This window comes from Bison bison, unplaced genomic scaffold (genome assembly GCF_000754665.1).
Source record: "Bison bison bison isolate TAMUID 2011002044 unplaced genomic scaffold, Bison_UMD1.0 scf7180017864474, whole genome shotgun sequence".
NCBI lineage: Eukaryota > Metazoa > Chordata > Mammalia > Artiodactyla > Bovidae > Bison > Bison bison.
In genome coordinates, this window is record NW_011495035.1 from 4,303,288 (window position 1) to 4,328,434 (window position 25,147).

At 45.7% G+C, this 25,147-nt stretch overlaps 1 protein-coding gene across 2 annotated transcripts in view; it reads right to left on the bottom strand.

Moving 5' to 3' along the window:
• PDZRN3 (PDZ domain containing ring finger 3) overlaps positions 1–25,147 on the bottom strand; it is an 80,829-nt gene that overhangs the window by 16,726 nt on the left and 38,956 nt on the right. For both annotated transcript variants that reach the window (XM_010862003.1, XM_010862004.1), the window contains exons 2-3: positions 5,931–6,178; positions 2,523–2,610 (exon numbers count right to left, since the gene is read on the bottom strand). In XM_010862003.1, the coding sequence (XP_010860305.1) occupies positions 2,523–2,610; positions 5,931–6,067 (225 nt within the window). In that variant the 5' untranslated portion in view covers positions 6,068–6,178. The remainder of the gene's footprint in view (positions 1–2,522; positions 2,611–5,930; positions 6,179–25,147) is intronic.

Sequence of the window (25,147 nt, forward strand, 5' to 3'; positions counted from 1 at the left end):
AACAGGCTGATGGGACTTTAGAACTGTCAACAACCTGTCTCTGCTAAGAAATCTCGCAAGGAAGTGGGGATGATGGTGCACACCATTCCCTCTGAAAACTGGGTCTGCTTTCGGAAGCCCAGCTCTCGGCTGTGTTGCTGGTCGTTAACCTTCTTGAACTGACCAGGGTGCCTCCCAAAGGCACGCCTCCAAAAACAGAGCCTTCCTGGAGGTACAGACACTGTTCCCTCCTGCTGAGCCGCCCCAGGGAGGTTCAGGAAGAATCTCCCTGAGTCTTGACCTCTGATCTGAGGACAGGCCACTCATCTGAAACCACCGGGTTTGCTTTAGGAGACGGCACTTAATAAACAGAAATAATCTGGAAACATCTAAGCTGCTATCAACAAAAGTCCAAGTGTAAAAGCGGTCTTCCTGCCTGGTGTGGACTCACTGAACTTCATGGTAACTGCTCACAGGGGCTACAGATGGAGAATGGCCACTGTCTTGTTCTCTAGATGAAAAGCTTGTGTCTAAGCTAACTGCTATGAACCAAAGTAGGTACTAGGAGCTCCTTAAGGGCTGGCAGGGTGACGACTTGCTGATTTTGTGTTTCTTGCACCAAACTGGATATTTAATGTAAGATGCTCAGTAAAAGCAGGTGAGCAGAACTGAACGTAAGCACGTGTGCAGAGTCTTTGTGCTGCCTATGTATGAATGGGAAGAAATCTGAGCCGAGTCCTGAATGTCCACGAGGGCCTTAGTCATCTCTAGTCCATGAGGCCTCATTCTGCACGGATGGTGCGGGTGCTATGAAGATGCTGGGAGGCACAGCTTCACACCACAGGGAAGGAAGCTCACAAAGCCTCAATCACGTGACCTGTGACAAGGGCAGGTGGGAGCGGGGCTTATCTGGGCCTGTGGCCTTCAGGTCAGGGCCCCTGGGACTTCACCACGTGCACGGAAGCAGCACCTGGGGGTCTTGGTAAAATGCAGACTCCGATTCTGTAGGTCTGAGGGCCCAGATTCTGCATGTCTCACAACCCCTCAGGTGCTGCCGCCCCAGTTTTTGCAGTACACTTTGAATAACGAGGCCCAAGGGAGGTGTTTCAGAGCGGCTCGCTCCAGTCCAAAGCAAGCTGTTCTCAGTTCACGCAAAGAAGTTACTTCCTTAGTTCACACAAAGTTATTTTGTTTAGGAAGAAAGACTCAGTTTGGGCTAGTCTCAACACTTCTTTGCTATCAGCCTATGTCCTCAGACAAAGAGAAAGCAAGCAGGAGGTAGTGGAGAGAACGGCCCTGGGTGTCCAGCCCTCGGCGGCACCAGGGACAGGCATTAGGATTTCGAAACACTGCCTCGTGTCCAGTGTGTTTACGGCACCTTCCATTCATGGAAATTGATGCTGAATTTTCTGCCCCAGCAAGTGATAAAGTATTTACTTTACAATTTTCTTGTCTAAGTAAGCTGGGTTGAGTTAAAGGGAAAGAGAAAGCAAACAGTGGTTCTGCTGGTATCTGGATACAGCCAGATAATATAAGGCAGATACGGTGGAACTCAGTGACCCTCCAGAGACCACATGCGCACTCTTAGAGACAGGAGCATCTTTCCAGGGAGAGACCACAGCTTTCCATCAGATGCTCAAAGACATCAGAAACTAAGACGAACGTTAAGACCCCACCACTGTGAAGTTGAGTATAATACCAAGGAATTGCAAAATCTATACCTCTATGGGTCTGCCTGCCTTCTGTCTGTGGAAAAACTTCAGCCGAAGAATTAGTTTACTCAGAGAAGAACATGCAGAAACAAAGGAAATAGTCAAAGGAGACCAAATAATACTTTGGTCACTGAGCATAATTAAGGACCTGGGAAAGAACCCACTTGCCAATGCAGGAGACAAAACAGACGTGGGTATGACCCCTGGGTCAGGAAGATCCCCTGGAGGAGGGCATGGCAACCCACTCCAGTATTCTTGCCAGGAGAAGCCCATGGACAGAGGGTCCTGACGGGCTGTGGTCCATAGGGCAGCAAAGAGTCAGACACGACTGAAGTGACTTAACATATAACCACACAGGACCTTTAGCTCCTTCTCAAGGGCTATAGGTAATATTCTGAGCCATATCCTATGATTCTGCCTTATAGATACTGCCTCACAGATGCCAGGTGGGAGAAGTTATCTACCGGATGACTAGACTACCCATGACGTAAGCTGCCACTAACCTGGCCTCTTTAATGGCTTTTGAGCAGTGAGCAGCTGACCCCACTTCTGGTTACACACCATCCTCCATAAATCGAGCTCCCAAGGTATTTGATAGCTTTTTAATGACCTCTGCATTGTTACAATGATCATCAAAAAGCAGTGTTGTCTTGTAAAGACTATTAAATAGTCCTTCTTGCAAAGCCGTGTTCCAGACAGCTCTAGACTCACCAAACGTGCTTCCAAAATCCATGAAAAGTGTACTTTACATGAGCATCAATAACATATGCTGATAGAGAACTTACTGCCTTAATAATGACTGATTACATGAGATGCAGATGTTCTTCTTACCTCTAGCTCCAGCTCCTCCCTGTCCATCTCCTGATGGATGCCTGCGATGTAGTCGTTTGGATCATAGTATTCATGGGCTGAGGGATGCCTGAAAAAGGATGAAAGGACGTTAAAACGGCCCTGCTTGCAGTTCCGAGTCTCTGTTTTCCCCTCAGGAAACTCCAGCAGGGTCACAGGGAGAGTCTAAGGTCTTAGTTGGAGTCTCTTTGGTTGTGTTTCTCGGCACAGTCAGGACCTCCCTTGTAATATTTCCATTGTCTTCATTTATGTCCATTTCTTCTGGAAGAAAGAGTTAAGATGCAGGCTGAGGAGAAGGGATGGAGTGGGAGGTTGGGGTCAGCACATCTAAGCTAGTCGATACAGGACGGAAACACAAGTCCCGCTGTATAGCGCAGGGAACTCTGTTCAATGCTCTGTGATAAACCATAATGGGAAACCAATATATAACTGAATCACTTTGCTATACAGCAGAAACTAACACATTGCAAATCAACTATACTTCAATTTAAAAAAAAATCTAAAAAGATACAAGTTAAGAGCCAAGACTGGCTTTGTTCCTTCCAGTGGCCATCCCCTGGCCCACGAGTCATTCGAGTCAATATAATTCATTTCTAACTCAGTCTCTAGTCCGGACACAGAGTTATAGTTACTGCTCGTGGCTTCATTCTTAGATTTTACCTCTGAGGAGGAAAAAAAGCTCAACTTCAGGCAACACTTAAAGACATGTGCCGGCCTCTGACACAGGTTCAAAGGGCTGTGACCAAAACTGCGATCCTGTCATCTAGGACAGTCTTCTTTTTTCACCTTTTGATGGTCTCACAATAAGAAAAACGTTTGACATCACAACCCATGCGCTGGTACATGTCTGGAATATATGTGCTTGCATGCATACAAGGCATGTATGTATATATGCATGCTCCCCTACACACACACGGCTAGGAGAATGGAGGCGTGCGTTTCTCTAGGTTAACGTGTGTGAAACAAAATTCACAGAACCCACCACCTCTTTGGCAAAACCACTGACGGAACTTCTTGGAGCCAAGGCAGCAGCTCTGAAAGGTGTCAGATGCAGACGAAGAGCTTCAGCTGGATTGCTAGCTGGGGGCCCAAACCTTCAGGTTCTCAAAGGTCAGCGCAGCCATCTGGGGACTCTGGTGTCTTCTCCCCCGGGGGAATTAAGTTTTGAAACAACAGAGGAGACGTGAGCAGTCACTCAAGTGAAGGCTGGCTTTCAATTGTCTGAACCCATCAGGCAAATATGCCGCCTGCACATCCAGGGCTGTGAGCCCTGAGGATGTGGCTGGAAGGCCTAGGCTCTCGAGCCTCTTGGTAACTAATGCGCCACCGCTGCACCCTCCACCCCGCCCCCTGTTCAGCCCCTGATGCACAATCCTGCTCTCCTCTGACCTTGCAGCCTGGACTGGGGCCGGGCTGACCTCTGCACTCTCCTGACATTTCTCAAATAGCCCCTGGGGGGCTGGGGTGAGTCATGTCATGTTAACTAGACTTTAAGAGCAAATTAAGGGTTTGGCTTCTAAAAAGCCTGTAACAGTGATGTTCAACACTGAGAGTCAGAAGCAGCCTTACAAGCCTCATCAATATGAAAGGCAGTTGGAGTCTAAAACGTCAAATAACTGATCTGACTGATTGCAATCAGAGAATGGTCTGGTTGTTCCCTAGTAACTGGGATGCTCTGGAGCATCTCGGGTGAGGTCTGCGAGATGAGGTGCGACTGGCTTGCCTCTCAGTCTGGCTGCCAGCTTGTGGGGGGCGGAACTGCTGAGTCTGTGGTTCCCTGTGGCACGGAAGGGACAGGCGTGAGAAGTAGGTGAGAGCAAGGTGCTGGCACACCGCCCTGTGCCCTGTGTCAGACAGGTACCCCCTCCTCCTCCATGCGCTGTCTGCTGCAGCCCAGTTCCCTTTGCCACACCTGGGGAGTCGGCCCTGGGTTCTGACGACAGCTAACCATCAGAACCACGGGATGAAAGGCCAGCCTCTGTCTGGCATGTGATGGAACCCAGGAAATGCATGCTTGTTGCAACCGAGTTGCTAACAGAAACCCGACAGGTACCCCTCAGAGGCTGCCCCTTGAAGAGGTGGACGTGCCCTTTGAAGTAAGGCATCGAGGCAACGACCTGGAGCAGGAGCAAGACTGTAGTATCATCCAGAGAGGCTAAGGGGAAAGTGGACACCCTGCGCACGGACAGACCAAATCACATACGACAAACCAGCTTAAAATGGACATCTTTTAAGCCACACGGACACCTGAGCAAATTTCCTGCTCATTTTTTCCCCTTACCTATTTTACACCACTGATTAAATCAGCAATGATCACTGCAATCATTCATCCAGTGCTTACCATATGCCATGCTGAGAATTTTCCACGTGACTTCATTTAATCTTTCAACAATTCTGTGAGATGGGTACTATTATGACCCCATTTTAACAGAGGAAAAACAAGGCCCAGGCAAACAGACTGCACGTTTCGCAGCGAGAGATCAGTTTGAGCATCAGGTCTGGCCACGTCAAAGGCTCTGAACTACCCGATGTCTCCGGCAGTAAGTGCAGGAGGAGGAGAGTTGTGTAAAGCAATTACTGCGATGTGTTGGATCACAGCTGTTATTTAATCGGTAAGTGCAGTACTTATATGAGGCATGTGTGGATTTATTCCACGGATCCAGGTTTGAAATGAGACCCAAGAAAGCAGAAGGCACCACCTCTAGGGCTCCCTTTACACTCACAACTTACTCTGCTGTCTCCTTAAAAGAACCATCAGCATTCCTTGTAGTGATAACTACCAAACCTTTCCTCTGCCATTTGCGGTGATTAAATTTTATTCTGAAACAACTTTTATGACATTTGTAAGTAATTTTGTTCTTCGGCTATAATTTGAATAACTCCGCTCCAGGGTTATAATAAAGTAATTAATATGTCGGGGCGGTTTTTAGCAGGATTCAATTTATCGCCTCTATAAACAATAAAGTGAAACACAGGCAACTTGGAAGAAAACGGTTAAGATGTGTTCATTTTTCTCCTCACACAGAAAGGAAGACACTGACTTCCCTGTACTTCTGTGCCACCCCTAACACACTCAAGATGCATGGTCACGGGCTTCCCCGTGGTCCACTGGGTGATCATCCACTTTGTGATGGTGGGGACACCCGCTGGATCCCTGGTCCGGGAGGATCCCACATGCCTTGGGGCAACTACGCTCGTGCGCCACAACTACAGATCCCGCACTCTAGAGCCTGTGCTTTGCAACGAGAGAGGCCACTGCACTGAGAAGCCCACGGGCCACATCTAGAGAGTAACCTCTGCTCGCCACAACTAAAGAAAGGCTGCGTGTGGCAGTGAAGACAGAGCACAGCCAAAAAAATAAAAGTTAGAAAAGGACGTGTTATTACTTACTCCTCTGGCAAGAGATAGGGATCCAGCACAGGCGGGGTGGGCGAGGACATCTTGCTCAGGGCCATGATGTGCTCAAAGGTGATGTCTGTCTGTGTTCCCATGTCCACCATCTGTGACTCTGACGGAGGAGTGAACATTTTGGTCCGTGGTGTTCTCCTCAACACCTGGACCACGATGGGTTCCTTGGCTGTCTTGAAGGCTTCCACAGCCTGGTCATGAGTTGCTCTGGATAAGTCTTTGCCATTGACCTGTTGAAAAATACGAGAGTGCTTAGAGGATTATAATTAAGCAGATTTTGTTAAAGATTAACAATTCTGTTTGAATTTAACAGCATTATCTTTTTTTTTTTTTCCCCCTCTAGTAGTCATGTATGGATGTGTGAGCTGGACAACAAGGAAAGCTGAACACTGAAGAATTGATGCTTTTGAACTGTGGTGCTAGACAAGACTCTTGAGAGTCCCTCGGACTGCAAGGGGATCCAACTAGTCAATCCTAAAGGGAATCAGTTATGAATATTCATTGGAAGGACTGATGCTGAAGCTGAAACTCCAATACTTTGGCCACCTGATATGAAGAGCTGACTCACTGGAAAAGACCCTGATGCTGGGAAAGATTGAGGGCAGGAGGACAAGGGGACAACAGAGGATGAAATGGTTGGATGGTATCACCACCTTGATGGACATGAATTTGAGCAAGCTCCAGGAGTTGGTGATGGACAGGGAAGACCGGTGTGCTGCAGTCCATGGGGTTGCAAAGAGTTGGACACGACTGAGCAACTGGACTGAACTGAATTAAGCAGAAGCTGGGAGGATGGTTTTCATGTACAAGCAGCTAAAAGGAAAACTCGGGAGTGTCCAAGAACTTCACTGCTTAGTGTCAGGTTCCCCAGGAATGCCTGGTGGGAAGCGGGTGAGTGTGGAGGTGTGCGGATCAGACGTGAAACAATAAACCTCATGGTGGGGAAGGCTTGGCTTCCTACTGGAATGTCTTTATACAGTTTCACCCCCCTCCTAGTCTTGCCTGTGAGAGAAAGGAGCAGCCTCGGGCTCCAGCCTTTATCGTGCCATACGAGCTATTAATAACTGGATGTTAATTAATTTTTCTCTTTGAATGCTGTGTATTTTCCCAGTGCGTGTCAGGGGAGATTGGCTTTCCTTTCACGGAAGGGATGTGGCATTTCCTTCTTAAAGGAATGCCTTTGCTTTTCCTTAAAAAGTCAATTGAGAATATTAAGTCAGTGATAATCAGGCCATAGGTGGATACGGCAGGGATCAAGAAGGAGCACAAATGACCTGCCACTTTGGGGATGTTCCGGAAACAGCATCTAGCTTTACTGCTCTGCTGTTCCCGACTGTGTACAGTCCTTTGCTATGGCAATCTTTCCTGAGCGCCCACTGTCTACTGCGTGGCTGAAATGAAGATGCCTCTTAACACTTTTCTCATCACAGCCTTGGGAAGGTAGCGGGACCAAAGCATGTTCATCCCACTCCCCTTATAGCCACAAATAAGCCACACGCGATGTCCTTGCTTGTTACTAATGGGTCACAACTTCGGATGCTGCGAGCAGGATTCTTTCCAATGGTAGAATCCAAACTAACCAAACATGGTTCTCTGTACAAGAGCTTACACGAGAGGAAAGAGAAGCCAAAACCTTACATCTAGAAAATGAAGTCATTCCCAGCAACACGGAAGCTCACCTATTTCATTTACCTTCCCTGTCTCATCCCCCACAGGCAAGGAGTGTGACGCTGTGTTCCAGTACTTTGGTGATGTCTAAGAATTGCACTTGCATGGCAGTTATCAGACTCTGGAATATTTTGGTATTATTCCCCCACTCCAGTACTCTTGCCTGGAAAATCCCATGGATGGTGGAGCCTGGTGGGCTGCAGTCCATGGGGTTGCTAAGAGTCAGACACGACTGAGCGACTTCACTTTCACTTTTTACTTTCATGCATTGGAGAAGGAAATGGCAACCCACTCCAGTGTTCTTGCCTGGAGAATCCCAGGGACGGGGGAGCCTGGTGGGCTACCATCTACGGGGTCGCACAGAGTCGGACATGACTGAAGTGACTTAGCAGCATTCCCCAAGAAGTTGGTCTACTTTTTAAAATCAGATATAAAATGATGGTGTAATAATCATATTGTGTAGAATGCATGTTAGCAGGAGTTCCCCAGAGTCTCAGATCTTTTCTGGACAGCAGCACTGACAAATTCACGTCTTTTGTTTATAAATGCCCAAACCGACTCTGAACCTTACTTGTCCTGCCTGGCTTCTACATTTCCGCCCTCAGCAGCATTTACTTCAAAGCATACAGACTATTAGGTCCATCCTCTGAGGTAGAGCTCTTCGGTTTCTCTGTACCCAAGCAGCACATGAATACTGATGGCGCAGCAGTTTTTCTATTTTGTTCTCAGCCCTTTCACTCCGGCCCTACGGGGACGAGAACTCTGAGGCTGAAATGCCTGGTAAACAACTGTTAGATTGAGGAATAGATGTCAGATTCTTTCCTTGTAATGAAGCTCAAATGAATCACGCCAGTGGAGATTATTAATGATCTGGAGTCAATCCACTTAAGTAATTTACTATCATCATAAGGGAGTTAGGCAGAGCAGGAACTCGGAGCTGTGAAATGCCTCGAGTGCACCAGTAAATAAGTCAATGGCTGAACCATCAAAGTCTTACAATCCCTCATCCTGAAAGACTGGGAGCCAGGATTTAACACCACAACTGTCATCACTCTCCTTCCACTGAGGACAGAATGAAAGGACATGAAGGAATTCTTTCTAGCTTTCCAAACCAGTTGAGCACAGTGACACCTTCTCTGCTCAGAGCTGAGAACTCTGAGGGCCCAGGGATGAGGTAGGGGGGATGAAAATCAAGGCGGAGTGCTGAGGCTGAACTATCTGAGCCATGTCTTCCATTAATGCCTGACAGCTGAGTCAGATAATGAATTTATGATGTCACAGCAAAATTTGTCCCTGGATCCTATTAACGCCACATCACAGCACCCTTAGGAGATACTGGTTTGGCCATTGCCAGCTCTCCATGCTGGCGACGGCTGATACTAAAGGTAGTTTTACTCACAGTAAACTCAAGACAGCACGACTGGAATGGGCTCTGCAAGTTATGTCAAAACTCTTTATAATACAAGGACTTTTGCCAAAAGGGAACGAACATGGGATTTTCTTCTAAGGAGTCTTCAAATTGTGTCTCAAAAAAATCCATCCTGGGAGTCTTTACTTTTTACCCACATTATAATGTCTTGCAAATACCTCAGCAGAAAGGTTAGCTGCCTGATAAAAAGTGTCTCTCCTTGTTCCTTCTGCTTCCTGTCTGCAACAAGAGCTTGGATTGTGTTTCCTTTCCACTAGATCAGACAACATTCCCCCTTGGGGAGGCCTGAGGTGTGGGTTTAATTGGCTCTAGCTTGTGTGGAGGTCTGGTTCCTTTTGCTTAGTGATGGAGCTGGGTCTCTGAGGCCAGGTTAACATACTGAGGGATGCAGAGCAGAAAAATGGAGAACTGGCATCTCTTGACGATTGTCATTGAGCAAATGAACGGACTAAGCTTAGAACCTCTTAATCCTAAAGTTCTTGTCACATTTGAGAACACAATCCTCATGCTTTAGGCCATTTTAACTTGGATCTTAACTCCCTGCAGCCCAGAACACACCGATTGGTGCAGCTATCGCACAGATGTTTTGTAAAGTTACACAGGGACGTCTTATTTGTTTCTGTTGACATTTCTCTGATCTGTATAAGACAGTGAGTGAAAATGCTCTTCTGATAAGGACTATCTATATCTTAGTAAGCTTATTTTTATAGGATAGTGATGGCATCTACTGCTTTCCTTGCATAGGTGTTAGGAACCAACGCTGGAACTACTGAGGACTTCCCTGGTGGCTCAGTGGTAAAGAATCTGCCACCAAAGCAGGAGATGTAGGTTTGATCTTTGAGTGTGGATGATCCCCTGGAAAAGGAAATGGCAACCTACTCTAGTATTCTTGCCTGGGAAATCTCATGGACAGAGAAGCCTGGCGGGGTCGCAAAGAGTTGCATATGACTTAGCGACTAAAAAATAGCAAAGAACTACTGAGCAGATGCTTAAATGGTACCTAGAAACTGAAAGGAAGGGCTCTCCTGCATCAGTCTATGCTAAGAAGATTCTCGGGGACAAAGAGCTGCCCTGTGTCTGGGTGCATGCACACTTACAAACACAAAAAGGCTTTTCTGCATCTGTCCAACTTAGGATATTATTACAAGGCACAGATGCAACAACACCCACAACATCGCTATGGTCTAAGATGCAGAGAAAGAACAGTGGCAAACCCTCTGGGAAGCCAGGAACCTGAGGGTGACTGAAATGTCCTCTCATCGCCCACCAGATTGTCACCCCTGCTCAAGACTGGGTTCCACAGAAAGAGCGCCGTACCTGGTGGAACACCTTCAGCAGTCCTCAGGCGTATACTGATCAAGCACAGCTCAAATACGCCCCTCCACAAGCCAGGGGGCCCGCTCCTGTCTTACAGCTCGGGGCCGGAGTGCCCCAGGTCCCAAACTATGGGATCGGACCAGGGTTAGAGACTGTCGTTTTGGACCGTTTATTCCGAGTCTCAGTTTCATTAATGCAAAATAAATGTACTTATAGTGTCATGCCTCTTAGGGTTATTCTAAAGTTTAATGAGATCATCTACTTTACAGCCTAGCATGCACATAAGAAGAATTTACCTAGATACCAGGGCTAAGAGGGATCCTACCCCCAAAAAGCCACATTTTCCCAGGAGACGACAGTCTGCAAACTAGAGAAGCAAAATGCAGCCTGCTTAGGTAGCCTTAAGAGACACATTAGTATACTGAGGGGCTTCTTTATTTTTCAGTGAAGTTCCCTAGCCCAAATGTTCATGAGCCACTGACATACATATTAATGTTTTCAGTCTGCAGGTTGGAATTCTCTGTGTGTGGGGGTGCAACAGATAAATTCTACGGGACTTGACCCCTGCCATACGAACTTCCTGACAAGCTATTGCAAGCATTGGTACATTCTTCTAAAAGAGGATGAGACGAGGTGGGACTTTACTCTCCTAGACAATCTATTTTTGCAGCCAAATTTGTTTTGAATTACCTTGTGCACATAACACTTATTACCCTGTCATCTTGGAATCACATCAGTGAGAGACTCGGCGAGGTGATAACTCCGGTGCACGCTGTCAGCCGACCGAGAACGACAACCTTTATTCCCGGGATTAGCATTACACGTACATTACGCCAAACGGCGACGATGATGGCTGCAATTACAGGCGCGATGCTCATCCCGTGACGTTTGGCCCAGTCAAATTAAATATCATTAACTCGCCCAATTGAGCAGATTGCTTTTTAAAACAGTTTATGCGGCTCTAAAACCAAGTAAATGGAATGTTTTCGAAAGAGAAATGCTGATGGCAAACTTTATTATACATTAAATGCTTAAGTTATTCACCTAAGGCTGAGGATGGTCCCCTGGGATGGAGGTGCAATTAGGGTGAAAATCGAGTCGGTTTGTCTCAGGGCAAAACAGCGCTGTTGCAAATCTGACAGGACACTGAGGGAACTTATAGAGGGCCCCGAGCAGGAGATCTCCAGGGATGAGATGCTGCAGGCATGCAGCGATTCCTTCCTGGTCGCACTGAAGCCTGGGTAGCGTGACTGTGGCTCTTTGAGGTGCCCATGGGTATGTATTCCACGGCCCTGAGAACTAAAGCAAAGCTGGGGTGCTCTTCCATTTGGGGGTAAATCTCACTGATAATCCCCCTGTCCATCTTTCATGCATTCATCAAGCATTTACTGAGGTTATTTAGCGAGACTTGCTCCCCTCTTGGCTGCAGGGACACCGCTTGGAAGAATTTCTTGGGGAAAGATGGCACGGGAAAGCCACTGATGAAACGATCAGAAGAAATGCACTGTGGGTAGAATTTCCTCCTGGCATCTAGGGAGGGGCTTGATCTGGCCGAGGAGGCAAGTCTACACTGGAACACTAAGCTAGTGAGTTACAAAGAGTCTTGGTTTGCGCTGTCTACCTAGACATTCCATTGGTGAAAACTGCTGTCATACACTTTCAGAAATCACCTTTCCAAAGAGGAGCTGGGGTGTCCCTGGTGGCTCAGTGCCTGCCAGTGAAGAAGACACGGGTTCGACCCCTGATCCGGGAAGATCCTACATGCTGTAGAGCGATAAAGCCCGTGTGCCACAGCTACTGGCCCTGTGCTCTACTGAAGCCCTTGTGTCCCAGAGCCTGTGCCCCGCAACAAGAGAAAAGCCCGTGCAGCAACGAAGACCCAGCCCAACCAAAAATAAACTGACAGAATTATAAACAGCACAACAAAAGAGAGGAGCCAGAAAGCTTCAAAGTTCCCTACAACAAAACTGTAAGCGGTTCAGGATATTTTAAGCTATATTCAGAGAAGACATGGCATACCCCTTCTAAATTAGAAAATAAGTTTCTATTTATGGGAAGACATTTGGTTTCTGTGGTTCGGCAGATAGCAATCACCTCGATTTCTATTACATGTGCAAATGGCCCCAGTATAAAGTGCTTATGCAGTTTCAAATTCGGCCTATTATAAATTATGCCCTAGGCTAAAACCCAACTTTTATAGGGTTCATTTAATTAAATACAGGGGCAGTGATTGCATTCTGCAAAATATCACACCTATGTTTTCAACTAATTAAAACTTAGATCCCAATGGAAGCAATAGACGATAATAAAATACATAACAAAAAGTAAAATGTTTCATGCCCTGATTTAGGCTGGATTAAAAAAAAAAAAAAACACCTTTTCTCATTCAGGAAACTCCTGTCTGTCTTAATTTATTTCAAATTTATAGTCTGCTCTGGGGCTCGATAAAGGGAAGGCCAACTTATCTAAAATGGGGGTATTATGTGGCTAAGAGGGAAGATGGGTCTTAATGAACAAATGGTGTTCAAATTAATGTTTCTGTGAAAAGCACTGATTTTAGAGATGTGTGTGAAGAAAGTACTCACTTCAGAGATGTGCACGGATAAGAACACTACACTCAGAGACCTCGGCTCTGATGCAGTAAGAACTTAAATCCATGCGAGTGCATTTGGTCTGCAATAAGGACCTCAATGAGGTTTGTCCATGGTAATTTCTAAATTATCTGTCCTGACGTTATTTCCATAAGTTTGGTATGTCTTCAGCTGGAAGCTCCTCTCCTTATCATATTCTGATCTCCCTATATGGATGAATGTATAGCCTGGGTAATTTTCCTATCAGAAGAATCTTCTGTCAAACTTAAGCCTATCATGTTTCAAAATCCTTTACTTTACCCCGTAAATGTAAAAAATACCTGGCTACCAGCCCTTGACTGATAAAAAGATGACATGTCTGAAAGAAACAGGCTAAAAATCATACATGTACTCTATTAAAAATCATATATGTACTCTATTGAAAATGATTAGTAGTAAAATATTACAAGATGCTTTCTTCTCAGGTCAGTATCCTACCTTCATCAACAAAATCTTCCTTATCTTCTTTTGGAAGTTTTGATATCATCACCCCTAAATCCCACTGTTGTCCATTAAATTAGTGTATCTGAACCATTCTGCGTCTTAAAATGAACATGCAACTTTAACCTCATCTGAAAGGTAGTAATTTACAGCATCAGCTCAATACATAACAGGAAAGCCCTGTTTTAAGTACTTGGAAACAAGGTGTTTCTACAGCTGAATCTGTCTACTTTCTAGGTCCTGTAAGTTCTCTGAAACTCGAGTGTCTTTTCCAGGTACATATTCAGTTTCTCTGGAAAGGGATTGGTTTCAGGTTATAAGTCACTTAAATATGGTCCTTTATATGCCAGGGTTCATCACTGTTCGCTCCTGGAGGATGTCCTTGCAAATGTCTTCAACCATCCTTGCTCTTCTCTTATTCCTTCTTACTTATCTGCAAAGCCCTGGCCAACCCTTCTGGTCCAACCAGCTGCCTCACCATTTCTACATGCAAATTACTGATGCTGGAGGACATTCCCACAAAGAGATGTCACTGAGTCAAATGGGATGTCACCCTTCACAGCTTTCTGGAGATGTGTAATTACGTAGTTATTTGCTTTTCTGTTGAGTGCCTGTATTTTCTCGTGGGGCCCCCAAGTTCCACAAGGGCAAAAGAGTGTGTGGTCTGTTCACTATAGGATGCCCAGAGGTTAGCACAGTGGCTGGCATGCAGCAGCCTCACAAATATTTATCACCCAAGTGACCTGTTTATATGTCTGTAGACCATCACGTTCTCCTCATGCACACTTGTTGGCATTTCGTGGCATACCTTCTAGTTTTTGGAGAAAAAAAATATATATGAGGTCCAGAGAGGCCTTAGAGTGTCTATGAAGAACCAAGGCAGTTCCAGCTAAGCTCTTCTGAAGTCTCTGGGTTCTTAACTTGCAGGTGACAAAGTGGGGCCATTGGAAGTAAAAAAAGAATCCCTGATCCCCAGTGGAGAGGAAAGAGACAAATGACACATCTGTAGACCTCACAAGAAACGCAAAATTTCTTCTTTCTGTTCCGCAGACAATTCTCTCCCCTCCCTGGCCAGTAGTGGTGTGGACTCAGCTGTGAGCGCTGTGCCTGGGCCAGGTGAGGTGAGGGCAGGTGGGCAACACATCATGTCCACCCAGAGGAAGGAGGGCCCTTCTCTAACTCACAGTGAAAGCCAGAAGGGTTGCCGTGGGTGGGCTCTGCTGCCTGGGTCAGGAGTTGGCTGCAGTGGAAGCACATGACGGCTTGGCCTACGGACACGTGCACTTGAGTCTTGGACGTACGGAGGGGACCGCTGGGTGCTCGGCTCCCTCACCCTATGCCGGGAGGGTTGTCAGCAGGGGTCTTCCCTGAGTACTTGCAGGTTGAAAAGCCTGAGAAAGCCCCTATCAGCTCTCTGTGCGGCATTGCTCACCTTCATACCTAATGAGTGACCAGAAGATGTGAGACTGAATGTTGGAGCTTCTGACACTTAAGTTGTGAATCAGCACCCTTGTGTGTCAGATGAAGACTTGGTCTAAGCACTATGTATACACCAACTCACAGAATCATGAGGCAAGCCCTACTATCATCACCATGGGATGGGCATGAAATCAAGGGGCACAGAGAGGGTCTGTGCATCCAAACACCTTCCATTAAGATGCTGGTGGCTTTCACCTTGAATTGGAAGATGCATGCTTAGTTCAAGAAGTATTCATACTTCTTCCTACACATCAATTTTACTTCATTTAACCATCCACACTGGCATCTCCTGTGCATACTTGAGTGCTAAGTCACTTCAGTCATGTCTGACTCTTTGCAACTCCATGGACTGTGGCCCGCCAGGCTCCTCTGTCCATGGGATTCTCCACGCAAGAATACTAGAGTGGGTTGCCAAGCCCTTCTCCAGGGGATCTTCCCAACCCAGGGATGGAACCTGCGTCTCTTATGTCTCCTGCATTGGCAGGTGGGTTCTTTACCACTAGCGCCACCTGGGAAGCCTGATCATGATTGCCTGGCATGGTCTCCTGTGATAATAGCAAATACAGCCACACATAGAAGAAAGGAAGTGTGGCCAGGTTTTTGCAGGCATCACTCAAAGGTTTATGGAAACCATTTTATTATGTCATTTTCATCTGCTTGGTATGAACTTCATACTGGGCTCATATGTCACTTGTATAAACTTAAATTTGTTAGCTGTTTTCCTCAAAAACTGAGGGCTGGCTGGTTAGAATTAAAATTTCTACCTTCAAGTGTCTAATCATTAGAGGAAGGGATGTATAGGAAGACTCTTCCATCCACAGGACCATGGTCACACAGTTTACAACAATGCTTAATGATGTTCTGTGTCACCGCAGTCATTAAGTTTCCAGTGAGGAGGGGCTTCTAACATGAAGACAGGCAAGAACAGGCAGGAGTGCTATGTATGATGAGGGTCCACAGTCAAAGCTAAAAACTTCAGCCCTAGTGCTCACGGCCTGGGCTTCAGTGTTGGCTGTGTCACGGAGATGCTGAAGCATCTCGAGCAGTTTAACCTCCGGGGGCCTTAGTTTCTCTATCATTAAAATGGGTTTACAGCAGGCCCTAACTCACTGGGTGGTGTCCGAACTAATTAGGCTGTGCAGAGAAGGTAATCATGGCCCTGCACAGAGGGGGGATTCAACAGCTACTAAATCTCTGTTGTCCTCACTCGATCGTGGAACTAGTGGGGATCCACTGGGTGCCAGGCACTGATCACGTGGTAACCAAGGCCCAGGAACACTGGGGGAGGATGGGCCCTGCTGGGGCTCTGGGATGAGACGCACAGGTGCCTTGAGTTCCTGCTCGGCCAGGTAACCGGCTGTGTGACTTAGGGTGGGTCACGCTACTCCTGTGCCTCTGTGTTCTCAGTTGGAGATGGGGGATATTTCAGCTCTTACTTCTTATGCTTCTGTGACAACTGATCTTAGCACAGTACCCAATGCTGACTGTTGTTTGAAAGTGAAAGTGAAAAAGTCACTCAGTCGTGTGCGACTCTTTCTGACCCCATGGACTATACAGTCCATGGAATTCTCCAGGCCAGAATATTGGAGTGGGTAGCCTTTCCCTTCTCCAGGGGATCTTCCCAACTCAGGAATTGAACCCAGATCTCCCACATTGAAGGTGGATTCTTTACCAGCTGAGCCACCAGGGAAACCCAAGAATACCGGAGTGGGTAGCCTATCCCTTCTCCAGCAGATCTTCCCGACCCAGGAATTGAACCGGGGTCTCCTGCATTTCAGGTGGATTCTTTACCAACTGAGTCATTGTTTGCTGCTGCTAAGTCGCTTCAGTCATGTCCGACTCTGTGCAACCCCATAGACGGCAGCCCACCAGGCTCCCCCTTCCCTGGGATTCTCCAGGCAAGAACACTGGAGTGGGTTGCATATCCTTCTCCAACACATGAAAGTGAAAAGTGAAAGTGAAGTCGCTCAGTCGTGCCTGACTCTTAGCGACCCCATGGACTGCCGCCTACCAGGCTCCTCTGTCCATGGGATTTTCCAGGCAAGAGTACTGGAGTGGGTTGCCTAGAAACCTGGAGAAACTACCTACCCTCCCTGTGCTTTGTCTCTAAGTGGAGTTGTGTAAATCTATTGAAAAGGGCTTAGAAGGCAGTCTGGCTCATAGTTACTGCTTTGTCCTGGGGTAGTGGCCCACATGTGGTTCCTAAAAATTCCACCTGCCAAATTTCAGTAGAAACTTTACTGCAAAATTATGTAAGAACAACTCATAAACAAGGCTTTATGTCCCCTCATCAATGTGGAAAGAAGGCATCTTCTAGATCCAGGTATCCCTCTGGAAGATGTAATACTCTGAACCCGCAGCTCTGGGTGTCTGCTCTGTGCCAGGCACTGTGCTACATGCTTTACATGGACAACTGTGTCCAGGTCACAGGAAGAAGGTCAATGGTGAGGTGAGGGGTATTATCTCTGCTTTTACACATCAGGAAGTTAAGTCCAAGGAGTGCCAGCAGCTTTCTCAAAGGCGTGCAGCTCATGAGCAGTAGAGATGGGATTTCAACCCGGTCTGCCCAACTTCAAGAGTCCACTCTCATCACTGGACAGTGCAGCTGGAGTGCTGTGACCCAACCTCAGCCTTAAAGCAAAGAGAAGTGCCAACAGCTGATTACACTGACCCCAGGGCTTCCCAGGTGGCGTGGGTGGTAAAGAGCCCACCTGCCAATGCAGGAGACATGAGTCATGCATTCGATCTGTGGATGGGGAACATCCCCTGGAGGAGGCCATGAGAACCCACTCCAGTATTGTTGCCTGGAGAATCCCTTGGACAGGGGAACCTGGTGGCCTGCAGTCCCTGGGGTTGCAAAGAGTCGGACATAACTGAAGCGATTTAGCACGCATGCATACTGACCCCAGGAAGCAGGGGAAGGGTGAAACAGAGTCATCAGAAAGACAGAGGGGGAGGCACAAGATGAGGAACATGACTCTCAAATGGAAAGAACAAAGATCGTCGTCAAAGGAGAACGTTCGCTGGACGTGCCTAGGTGGGGGTGGGTGAGCTCCACCATGCTCAACCAGGTGGGCTCAGCCACCTGTCCTTTCTCAGGAACTCATGGTGATGGTACCACGTTTAATGAGATTCACTTACCTATCCCTACTCAACTGCAGAGAAACTCAAAGCAGAGAGGAATCTATTTTTTTTTCTCTAAATTCTATCTTACTAAGTTGTCTCATCACATTTTAGCATGTCTGTCCTATGAATGTCCACATCCCAAGGCATTTTATGAAGTCCTGACAATGGAACGCCACTTAAAATAGTCCAATTAGGGAAAAATCTGTTAAAAAAGAAAACTCTTACCCACTAATGAAATAAGTAGCCTCAGACTTCTTGAAGCCTTTGAATCTTAAAGAAGAGTCAGGTCAAGAAAGCTAATTTTGAAAAATGCTTACGGGCCGTAATGCCCTGCACTTTATTTGCTTCTTTTAACAAGATTATGAAATCTCCTAGCTATCTCTAAACAACACGAAGGTCAGGTAACAAACCAATGAGTTCCAGAAAGAAAATCAAAGTTAAAGTGGATTCACTATAAATAGAATTTCTTGGCTGTCAGGGATTTGTGTAACCTCAAATCTGGTTTGGAACCTCAACAGGGGTTTGGAATTTTTTGGTTTTTTTTTTTTGTTTGTTGTCAGTTTTCCAACCAAAGAAGCAAAATTTTGATATATATCACTTTGATGAAAATTAATTTTGGCTCCTGTATCACCAACTAGTTCATCTAGTGATCTACAGACTGATAGTAAAACTGATAAAATGACTGTGATAGGCTCCTTGAAGAAAATACTGTGAAAACTAAATGGAGTTGTTGTTTAGTCGCTAACTCATGTCTGATTCTTTTGTGACCCCATTAACTGTAGCCTGCCAGGTTCCTTGGTTTGTGAGATGTCCCAGGCAAGAATGCTAGAATGGGTTGCCATTTCCTCCTCCAGAGGATCTTCCTGACCCAGGGATTGATCCCACAGTTCCTACTTGGCAGGTGGATTCTCTACCACTGAGCCACTAGGGAAGCCCCGAGTAAATGTAGGCTTAGCGGTTAAAAAAATCAGTTGAAAAGGGCCTGGTGTCAGCGTGAAAACAGAACTACTCCTGAATTCTGAGAGAACAGGCTATTTATTCTTCTGTCTTTATAGAGTCATAATCATTAGTTGGCTTGTCCATAATCACCTTTCTAAATAAATTATGCCGTGTCTTCTCAAATACCTTCAATTTCCTAAAAAGCATTTGTATAAAGGACAGAAATGGTATGGACCTAATAGAAGCAGAAGATATTAAAAAGAGGTGGCAAGAATACATAGAAAAACTGTACAAAAAAGATCTTCATGACCCAGATAATCATGCTGGTGTGATCACTCACACTCACCTAGAGCCAGACATCCTGGAATGGGAAGTCAAGTGGGCCTTAGGAAGCATCACTACAAACAAAGCTAGTGGAGCTGATGGAATTCCAGTTGAGCTCTTTCAAATCCTGAAAGATGATGCTATGGAAGTGCTGCACTCAATCTGTCAGCAAATTTGGAAAACTCAGCAGTGGCCACTGCAAAAGGTCCGTTTTCATTCCAATCCCAAAGAAAGGCAATGCCAAAGAATGCTCAAACTACCGCACAATTGCACTCATCTCACACGCTAGTAAAGTCATGCTCAAAATTCTCCAAGCCAGGCTTCAGCAATACATGAACAGTGAACTTCTAGATGTTCAAACAGGTTTTAGAAAAGGCAGAGGAACCAGAGATCAAATTGCCAACATCTGCTGGATCATGGAAAAAGCAAGAGAGTTCCAGAAAAACATATATTTCTGCTTTATTGACTATGCCAAAGCCTTTGACTGTGTGGATCACAATAAACTATGGAAAATTCTGAAAGAGATGGGAATACCAGACCACCTGACCTGCCTCTTGAGAAAGCTATATGCAGGTCAGGAAGCAACAGTTAGAACTGGACATGGAACCACAAACTGGTTCCAAATAGGAAAAGGAGTACATCAAGGCTGTATATTGTCACCCTGCTTATTTAACTTCTATGCAGAGTACATCATGAGAAACGCTGGGCTGGAGGAAGCACAAGCTGGACTCAAGATTGCCAGGAGAAATATCAATAACCTCAGATACGCAGATGATACCACTCTTATGGCAGAAAGTGCCTCTTGATGAAAGTGAAAGAGGAGAGTGAAAAAGTTGGCTTAAAGCTCAACATTCAGAAAACTAAGATCATGGCATCTGGTCCCATCACTTCATGGCAAATAGATGGGGAAACAGTGGTTGACTTTATTTTTCTGGGTTCCAAAATCACTGCAGATGGTGACTGCAGCCATGAAAATAAAAGACGCTTACTCCTTGGAAGGAAAGTTATGACCAACCTAGATAGCATATTCAAAAGCAGAGACATTACTTTGCCAACAAAGGTCCGACTAGTCAAGGCTATGGTTTTTTCAGTGGTCATGTATGGATGTGAGAGTTGGACTGTACAGAAAGCTGAGTGGTGAAGAATTGATGCTTTTGAACTGCGGTATTGGAGAAGACTCTTGAGAGTCCCTTGGACTGCAAGGAGATCCAACCAGTCCATCCTAAAGGAGATCAGTCTTGGGTGTTCATTGGAAGGACTGATGTTGAAACTGAAACTCTAATACTTTGGCCACCTGATGTGAAGAGCTGACTCATTGGAAAAGACCCTGATGGTGGGAAAGATAGAGGCTAGGAGGTTAAGGGGACGACAGAGGATTAGATGATTGGATGGCATCACCAACTCAATGGACATGGGTTTGGGTGGACTCTGGGAGTTGGTGACGCACAGGGATGCCTGCTGTGGTTCATGGGGTCCCAAAGAGTCGGACACGACTGAGCGACTGAACTAAACTGAAAAGGTCCACACCAGGGGAAAACTGAAAGCATAGCTGGAATTTGAAATGTCATTCAAAGGCCAAAGGTACTTAGGCTGGAGTTCCTATCTGTGATTTCTTTGAACGAATGACGTCTAACACTTCTGAGTGTTTTCTATGTACCATACACGAGGCTTACGGATTGTACATTTAATCACTTATTCACATACAAAAACAGAATGACTAAAACTCCAGTACGTTTGTGAGCGAAAACAAATACAGAAGCTGCCCGAGGAAGATCACTGTCTGGCTAAGGAGACAGATGCTAATAATCCCATAACTGAGGGAAGGAAAGACAACCTGGCAGGGACAGGGGTCAGGTGTTGGGAAGACGGGACGCCTCTGCGAAAGAGATGTTGAGGGCAAATCAGAAGAACAGCCAGGATTTACGTGGGGAAGAAGGGAGGAGACTGTATTCCAGATGAGATAGTAGCACGTGCAAAGTCCTGTGGCTAGAAGAGAGCTGGTACACCAGGGTCAAGATACATGCCATAGAGATGCTTATGTGAAGAGACTGGAGAGGCGGGAAGGGAGCAGACCATACTCCTCTCTGAGGCTGAGGAAGTGGAACTCTCCCAATTTCCACCATATTCCCATTTTCACAGGAAGCTGAGATTAAGAGTAAGTGACTTGCCTAAAGGTTCTATAGATATCAAACAGTAGTTTGGGGAGCTTGAACTTGGCTTCCTAACTCCAAATACAGCATTCTTTGCAAAGGTAAAGTACCTGCTGAAGTGTGAGGATCAAGACAGACAGAGGCAAGTGCCAAATGTCAAAACCTTGAACTGAAGAAGGACCTAGGCAGGTCCCGAGCCCTTGCTCCTTCTGGGGGCCTTTGCTCACGAGTTCCTGTGGATGCCGAGGACACCATGCAGCACCTGCTGTTCCTGCTCTGACCTAAGCCCCTAGTCACTACTGGAGACTTTGCTTCCTAAGACTCTGGAATCCTGTATCTCTCCCCTTTTGCTGCAAAATCATAGGGAGGTTAGATAAGAAGAGGAAGATGGGCTTATTTTGCTGATTGATTAAAAAAGCTACTCAGGGACTTCCCTAGCGGTCCAGAGGCTCAGATCCCACACTCCCAATGCAGGGGCCTGGGTTTGATACCTGGTCGGAGAACTAGATCCCACATGTTCCCACTAAGGGTTCACAAGCTGCAACGGGAGATGGAAAATCCCGCATGTCACAAATAAGACCCAATGCAGCCAAATAAATAAATAATACTAAGAAAAAAAAGACACTCATGTCAAGTCTTAACAATTTGCTCTGCAAAGTGGAACATGTACTCCCCAGCCTCAAAGAGGGGAGCTCTACCTACTTGCTCCTAAAACTCTTTGTCCTTCACACAAGCTGCCCCACATTCATGGCATTATAGTATTAAAAAAAAGGAAACCAGGCCCACTTACAGGAATTTTTGGATTCTTAGTTTTGACCTTTACTGGACGTCAGCAGTTCAAAGTGGTATTATGATGGGCGATTATGGGCCTTTTCATAATGAAAATTGTTCAGATCTCATGGGAGAACTAAGCAGAGAAAGATAAACGGCACAACTGAAGCTTGCGCTATAGCAAGACAGCCTTTGTTTTGCCTTGTTTTTGGTTTTTTGGCACAGCTCTTGTTGCTCAAGTGTTCTCAGGGAAACAGGGCTCCATATTTTATTCTAATAGCATCATTTTGGAGAGTGATGCTGTGTCCTTGGGAAGAGGTACTATTTCATTGCTTATCTAGTTCATACAATGAAAGCACAAAAGCTAACCTTGTCTTTGTCCTCAAGTTTGGAAAAATTCTCCATTTTTAAATGCAAATTACTGCTCAATTTGTTGCAGAAATTTCAGTTAGAGGAGAAAATATTTGTATCTTTTCTGCTGGGTTGAGATATATTTCTTAATTTGAATAAAAGTTCCAAAAGAAAAAAAAAAAGCCTTGCTCCTCCCAGTTCACTTCATCTGTAATAGGTACGAATATTCCATTTAGGAGTGCTTACATGCAGAAATGAATCCAGATATAGCTTTCTGGGATTGGCAACACAGTCATCCAGTGCTGAGACCCTCCCTTGCAACCAGAGACCATGAACAACTTGACATCAATAGATGGTATCCACTGTAAGTTATCTCCCCTGAAATACACAATTACCTAATGACTGCAGTGAGAAATTAATGCAGACTTCTGGAAATATTGGCTTTGAAAGAAGAACCAATGAAAATGAGTGGGAATAACCAGCTCTGGAGACATCTACGGTGGAAGAAACAGAAAGTGGGAAGATTTAGGACCTTTATGAATCAAAAATAAACTTAAGTTGGTACTTCTCGCTCAAAGATTTATAAACGTGATTTATAAATGGCACCAAAAGAATAATGATGACATCCTAGGATATTTATCACCTCTGAAACAGGAAATAAAATGACTCTCCTCTTGACTTCACAGGCACCGGAGGGCTTAAAATATGACCACATTATAATAATTGATCCTCGCTTTTTTGGTGATTAAACTCTGGGAAGTAAGAATAGCAGAATAATTGCATATTTCAGCTGCACAGAACACCCAGCACATAGGAGGCCCCTGATAAGTTTGCTGAACTGAACAGAAATAAAAAGTGAAATGAAAGATATTCGTAGAAAACGTGAAGTGGGTGAAAAGCACTATATTACATATGCATGAGTCTTATAATTGATAAATGCTGGGAATCAAGAAGAGCAAGTAAGCAAAATATTCTACTTTACTTAAAAGAAAACATGGATCCTTTCTGGGCCTCAGTTTCCTCACCTGTAAAATGAGAAGATTGCTCAAATGATGATGATGACTTTTAATGTGAATCTCACTGGACTTTGAGGTGCTCTCTGATCATTTCACATTCCCCAACACCTGACCTACGCCTTACAGCCATTCTAGACACAAATCCACAATCCCCTACTCCAGCAATACTGTCACATCCTGGGAGCACGATGCTGCTGCTGCTGCTAAGTCGCTTCAGTCGTGTCCACCTCTGTGCGACCCCAGAGACGGCAGCCCACCAGGCTCCCCCGTCCCTGGGATTCTCCAGGCAAGAACACTGGAGTGGGTTGCCATTTCCTTCTCCAATGCATGAAAGTGAAAAGTGAAAGTGAAGTCGCTCAGTCATGCCCAACTCCTAGCGACCCCATGGACTGCAGCCTACCAGGCTCCTCCATCCGTGGGATTTTCCAGGCAAGAGTACTGGAGTGGGGTGCCATTGCCTTCTCCAGGGAGCACGATATGTGTCCACAAATCCTTTCACATCCTCAGGGTACTCAGTTAAAACCTCCTGATTTCACTTCCTTGCTCTCTGGTTTGGTCATGCGGAAGCATTCACGGTAGGGGGTCCTTTCAGGCATACCCCTGACTCTCAGGTCCAGCACGGGACACAGAGGAGATGGACCCCTTGCTGGAAGCCACCTGGAGAAACCTTGTTTAAGTGGCACAACAACCCTGATATGTTCCAGGGAAGTGAGTGATCAAGTGCACTAGAGAGGGTGGCTGGGCGCCCCATTCTGAAATCTCTCTTTTGTTGTCAGAGATTGATAGAGACTTTTAATATAAATGAAGCTTAAGAGGTTAATTTTGTGAAAGGAACAAGAATGCAACTGCTTGCACGGCCACGGGGCTCTAGGCATAGGACAGAGAAGAACCAGCAGTGTTTTCTAAAATGATTTACTAGACACGGGTAGAACTTGCTTTTGAGCAAAGTCTGAGAGATGGTGAGGGACGAGGAAGCCTGGCATGCAGCAGCCTGTGGGGTCGCAAAGTCGGACATGACTTCACAACTGAACAGCAACAAAGACCTTGCTAGAAACCTACCAGGAGCAAACCATCTGGAAAAGAATTAATGAATCAAAGAAAACACTTGACAACACAGTTAGAATATGAGGAAATTTAGGGGTTTTCCAGAGAGAGAGGCAAGTGTGTGTATATATGAATTTGATTATGTCCAACTTCAGGCTGGAAAAGAATGTAAACATATTTTTGAAGAGTATAGTTATCACAAACTCATGGTTGCCAGGGGGAAGGGATAGTTAAGGACTTTGGGAAGGTCATGTATACCCTGCTATATTTTAAATGGATACCAACAAAAACATACTGTATAGCACATGGAACTCTGCTCAATGCTATGTGCTGACCTGGACAGGATGGGGGCTTGGGGGAGAATGGATACACACACATGTATGGCTAAGTCCCCTCACTGTTCACCCAAACCCATCACAACATTGTTAATCGGCAACACCCCAGTACAAAATATTTTTGGGAGAAAAAAGAAAGAGAACATACCGGAAAAAAAAAAAAAAAAGGCAAGAGCTAA